This window comes from Caretta caretta, chromosome 1, assembly GCF_965140235.1.
Source record: "Caretta caretta isolate rCarCar2 chromosome 1, rCarCar1.hap1, whole genome shotgun sequence".
NCBI lineage: Eukaryota > Metazoa > Chordata > Testudines > Cheloniidae > Caretta > Caretta caretta.
Window position 1 is genome coordinate 259,303,339 of NC_134206.1, and position 5,488 is coordinate 259,308,826.

A 5,488-nucleotide genomic window follows, 5' to 3' on the forward strand; every position below is an offset into this window, starting at 1 on the left:
TATGAAACTCCCGGAGGAGCTCAGCCCTGCCCTGCCCAAACCTGAGCCAGGGTGTAAAGGGTGAGTGAGCTAGGGCTTGCGTTGCGCATACTGTCGGTCACGCTTGTTGAAGCTGAGAGCCACCTGGCCAAGGCCTCTCCCACGCCCCGGCCCGAATCCTTCCCGGGTGGGGCGTAGGGAAGGATCATCCCTTCACCCCCGGCCTGCCAGCTCAGGCTGTAACGCTCCCCTCCCCGGCCAGCGGAGCAACCGAGCCGATCTGCTGGGGGCGGCGCGGCGACGCAGCTGGCGAGCCGCCGAGCGGAAGGGGCCGGGCGCAGCTTGTCCCGGCTGCGCTGGGAGGAGCCCGGCGGGCGGCTGTTCCCCGGAAGGAGCAGCGCTGCCGGGCCGGGGCCGGCATGGGCCGCAAGAAGAAGGGGGGTAGCGGCGCGAGGCTCCGGCGGGCGGTGATCTTCGATGAGGACAGTCGGCGGTGAGTGAGCGGGGCTCCGAGCCGGGCTCCATGGGCCGCAGCTGCCCGGTGTCACGAGGGTCCGACGGCAGAGGCGCCGCCGGCCGTGCCCACGTGTGTGAGAGGGGCAGCATCAGAGTCGCCTCCTCACGTGTGCGTGTCAGGGGAAAAGGCAGCTGGACCCCCACTTCCTCCAGAGGTGCCTCCCCACTCCCCAAGTGTGTGTGGGGTGGGGGGGAGTAGCTGGACTGCACCCCTTGCAGAGGTGCCTCCCACCACGTGGGAAGCAGACACACACCCACACCCACACTAGGGATGTTTCTTCTCTCCCTGTCCCTTTCTTTGAATGCTGAGTGAGGAGGGCCTCTTGAACTGGTAGGAAAAAGGTGGGCTGTGGGCCTCAGCTTTGGGAACGCTCTATGCTGGTCCTCCTCCTCCTCTACTCTGTGGAGAGCTGCAGGCCACGCCAGATTGCTGGTTTTCTTCCTCTCATTCCCCACCCCTCTCTCTGGGGGCGGGAGGGGCTTCTGCAAGGGTCAGGGCTTCCCTTCTGTGCAGGATGGCTGTAACCTGCCCCGTGTGCTCTGCAGGGAGTTCCTGACTGGGTTCCACAAGCGGAAAGTGGAGAGGCGGAAAGTGGCCGTGGAGGAGATCAAGCGAAAATTGAAAGAGGAGCAAAGGAAGATGAAAGAGGAGGTACTTTCCCCTAGGTGATCTATGTGGTTAGCTGGTTAGAGGTGTTTAGTTCATGGCAGTATGTTGTGACAAGGGGCCATACAGTAGTTGTGGAATAGCTGGAGTGTTTCAGGGCATGGGTAAGGTGGATTGGTAAGACAGGGTGCTGAGAGGGGAAGAAGGAATGGAATAGCTGGAGGTTCTGCAGCATTTGGATGGAGCAGCAGAGCTGCATGGTAGCTCCAGGACTATAATAATGGGATGCATTAGTAGGGTAGAATTGAGGTGCACTGGCACAGCTGTGGATGGAGGAAGATTACACCACCTCTTCTCACACTGGCTCTAGCCAGTGCTGTATATGCAGGACAACTTGACACTCGAAATTTATTTTGCAGCCCAGTTGTGGAGGAAGGGGCGGGGGGGGCATGCTTTGGGCAAGGGTTTGGAGATTGTGCCATGGGTGACAGCTGGTAAGACTGGACTTGACTGGTTTCCTTTTTAGCGGCACAAGGAGTACCTGAAAATGCTGACAGAGAGAGAAGAGGCCCTAGGTGAGTGTTGTCTGCTGTGGTGGATCTGTACCCTATAATGACCAACAACTCAGTTGATGTGGAAAAAAACCCAAAATGTCTGGGTGCTGAAGCTACAAGGAGGGGTTTTTAACTGAGGGCCAACCTGATGCCTTAAAGTTTTATCCCCTGCTGTTAGGAGACACGTGTCCAATCTCTCCTTCATTGGTGTGGTATGAGTTGGGAGTGAAGCAGAGGCAGCCCACTTAGCCCAGCGATGATTTTATTGCCCCCTGTGTCTGACTGAGAAGCAGTGTTGATGGGCTATAGAGAGGAATCCCTCAGCCACCATCTTTCCAGGCAGAGATTGTATATGGTGGGGGTGGGAGGTATAGAAAGCAGCAATTGGGAGGTGATCTGTAAGGCTTTGCCAAAATGTGAGATCCCCTGTATAGAGGGAGAGAATGTTTGTTCTTATTGACTCCACTCTCTGCCTCTGTGGCTTCAGAGTGCCGGCTTCTCAGTCCCATATAGAGCAGGAACTGGTCAGGGTGAGTTTGGCCTGGGAAGCCCATTTGCTTTGTGTTTGTGTTGTTCACACCTTTCCTGCATGGTGTGTTTTGTTGACTCTGCAGATGAGGCTGATGAGTTGGAACATTTGGTGACATCCCGAACAGAATCTGTGAGCATTGATCACCCAAACCACACTGTAACAGTGACTACCGTCAGTGACCTGGACCTCTCAGGAGCACGCCAGCTCGGACTCAGCTCTTCTGGGGTATGACTCTCTGCTGTGTCTCTGTCCAGTCCCCATTGTCTCAGCCTCAAAAATCTCCAAAGCTGGTTGGATGGGACCAACATTCCCTAAATATGACAGTCCTTTGAATCTACTGGGGCCCCCAGTAGGAGGAAGGATGGGAAAGGAGACTAGCAACTTTTACACTCTTCATCAGTTGGCATTGTTGGTTCTTGAGTGGGCGGTAAACTTTCCTGAAAGGCAGCTTCACACCCAAAATTAAGTTCTCATATTCCATAGAAACTTAGTGTTGGTGAAAGGTGGTGAATTGATAGCCCTGGTGGCTGCTGTATCCCCAGAGCAGGTATGACATGATTGGCAAGTGTACAGACTTTCCTACATGGCCTGACCACTTGGCTTGAGTCCTGTCTTGAAGAGATCATCTCTATGGTGAGAGGGAATTTGTCTCCGTGACCCACTTAGTCCTTGGTCTCTCTGCTGAGACTGCAAATGAGGAATCCAGTTAGTTCCAGGTGTGGTGGCTTTTTGGTGTAGGGAAACCCCAGAACTGAACTGAGACCTCAAACTCATTTCCCAAGGGCCTTCAGGCAGTAATTGGTTGGAAACGCCTTGGTTTTTTCCCTATTGTTACTCATACCTTCTTGTCAACTGTTGGAAATGGGCCATCCTGATTATCACTACACAAGTTTTTTTTTTCTTCTGCTGATAATAGCCAACCTTAATTGATTAGTCTCGTTACAGTTGGTATGGCAACACCCATTTTTTGACATTCTCTGTGTATATATATCATCCTACTGTATTTTCCACTGCATGCATCCAATGAAGTGTGTTTTAGCCCACGAAAGCTTATGCTCAAATAAATTTGTTAGTCTCTAAGGTGCCACAAGTACTCCTCGTTCTTCTTGTGATCACTGTGAGCCTATGGATTTGAACTAGTAACATAGACACAAAAGGTTCCCTGTGTGGTAGAGGGAATCCTACAGATCCCCAGGGACATCTGCCCATCCAGAAATCCACCCTGATGTCTTTCAAAAATGAAACCCTCTGATTCATCATGAAACTCAATTCTGTGTCCCTTTAGACCTTAATTACAGGTTGGGTCTTGGAATGGAACAGAATAGTGGTCCCTTATTGGTCTGTGGAGCCCTTCCTTATGGTTTACTGAGACATTGGGAACCAGGCAGTGGAGGATTTGAAGAGTTGGAGAAACAGGTGGTCTATGGGAGGATCTTTCTTTCACAAAATTGTTGTCAGAATGAGAAAGCTGTGGAACCACCTAATGCTGCTCAGACTGACATGTCATGTTTTGTTAGGGAGGAGGTAGTGGATTAGAAGAAAAGGAGACGTCGAGTGGATTCACAAGTACGTTGCCCAAGAAGTCTGGAGATCCCTTCCTGTCCCAGAGGTGGGTATAAAACTACTCGACTCTCTCCTCCCACCCCCAACGATTGTAGAGCATTCTATCACCCTCTAACTTAGATATCTGGAGTATTCATGTGGGGAGACAACATAGGGTTTTGATGTCCATCCTGGGCTTGCTGTGGTGTTTTGTTAAGCTAATGCCATGCTCATCAGCTACCAGCAGAGGGCACCTGCAGAACACAAGCATAGGTGGGCCATGGTGCTCCAAAGCTGGGTTTGAGGGGTGTTTTGCACCGATGGGTAACGAGTGTTCAGTAATGTTAATCCCTGTTGGTAGCAGCAGAAGGGTATTGGTGCAGTCTGGGTGGAGTCCCACCCCCTCCTCAACAGATTTGCAAAAGGAGATGGTTTGCCAATCAGGTGACTTTAAAGCTTAAAACTGTGGCATTCTCAACATTTTCTAGTGTCCAGGATTCAAAGCTGCTTTGGTGGCCTTACGGGGCGGTATTTAATGCTAAAGTGTCTGGGCTATGCTCCATTTTCAAAGAGATTAAAACTTTACTCAGCATACTTAGACTGCAAGTTCTTTGGCACAGGGGTCATCTTCTTGTTCTGTTTGTACAGGCCGAGCATAATGGGGTCCTGATCCATGACTGGGGCTCCTAGGTGCTAGTGCAATACAAATATTAATAGCACGGTGCCATGCATCACCACAAGCAGGCAAACTGCCTTTGTGGCAGAGGCTGTAATCCCCTTCTGTTTAGGCACCCCTCCATCCCAGCTAGGTCTCAGGGCTTGTCTACACTGTAATGCTTAGAGAAGATGCTACCTATGCCAATGGGAGAGCTTAATCCACCTCCCTCACAGGAGGTAGCGTTAACAACGGGAGAAGCTCTCCCATCAACATAGTGCTGTCTGCACAGGGAGTTAGTTATATCAACATAAGTCTGTAGTGTAGACCAAGCCGCAGACTTTCTCTCTCTCTTTCCTCTACAGGATCTCTTCACTCACTGCCTCGCTGCACGCACGCAGCCGGAAGAAGCCCAAGGGAAAGCAGCTCAGACGTGGTCAGGACCAACACAAGAAAACCCAGAAACCTAGTGCTGGACGAACCAGCAAGTCTCAGCGCCGGAAACTGACTGGCAAAAGAGGGTGCAACCAAGACTAATAGACAAACTGAAGTGGAAATTATCTGCAGGGCCAGGCTCTGCATTTGGCAACAGTCTCTGCCTGATGTGAATGCCCAGTTTGTTGTGGATGGGACCTTGTTTGGATTCTTGTTCGACAAGCTGTACAGCAAGCCCATCTATTTCTTCTCCTGGTTGGGGCCAGTAAATGCTGGCCCCATCATTTTTCACTGTAATTGCATGTCTGTTACAGTCTCTGTTGGGGGGCTGAGAATCAAGCCTGGACCTGCCTTTTCTGCATAGGTCCCCCATTCCCTGGAATTTCCTCTTCCCGTGGGAGCAGAGGAAAGCTAATGTCTTCCCTGACAGAAATGGAAGAGTTGGGTTTGGAGTGAATGACATCCAGAGGGTTTACAAGAGGAGGGAGGGCTCCACTTCCACCCATGCTCTGCTGCATTGACTGTGCATCCCTCCTTGCTCAAGAAAGCTGGCACCACTTTGAGTGTCTCGTGTTCTTTATACAAAGCCACATGCCTGTATACAGGTAACCGGGGAGATTGGTAACTTCCCTGGTGTAAATCTTTATAAATATCACTTTGTAAGAGCG

At 51.3% G+C, this 5,488-nt stretch overlaps 1 protein-coding gene across 1 annotated transcript; it reads left to right on the plus strand.

Moving 5' to 3' along the window:
- Positions 1-301: 301 nt before the first annotated feature.
- NOL12 (nucleolar protein 12) lies at positions 302-5,488 on the plus strand. Its single transcript, XM_048833622.2, has 6 exons — positions 302-472; positions 1,042-1,147; positions 1,629-1,677; positions 2,271-2,413; positions 3,706-3,797; positions 4,751-5,488. The coding sequence occupies exons 1-6, from the start codon at positions 399-401 to the stop codon at positions 4,920-4,922; spliced, it is 636 nt and encodes a 211-aa protein (XP_048689579.2). The 5' UTR covers positions 302-398; the 3' UTR covers positions 4,923-5,488.

Excerpts from the sequence above, each read along its gene's own strand:
- NOL12 (XM_048833622.2), top strand. The coding sequence starts at position 399 with ATGGGCCGCAAGAAGAAGGGGGGTAGCGGCGCGAGGCTCCGGCGGGCG. Across the intron at positions 473-1,041 it reads TTCGATGAGGACAGTCGGCG|GGAGTTCCTGACTGGGTTCC; the intron begins GTGAGTGAGCGG and ends TGTGCTCTGCAG. Across the intron at positions 3,798-4,750 it reads GATCCCTTCCTGTCCCAGAG|GATCTCTTCACTCACTGCCT; the intron begins GTGGGTATAAAA and ends TTTCCTCTACAG.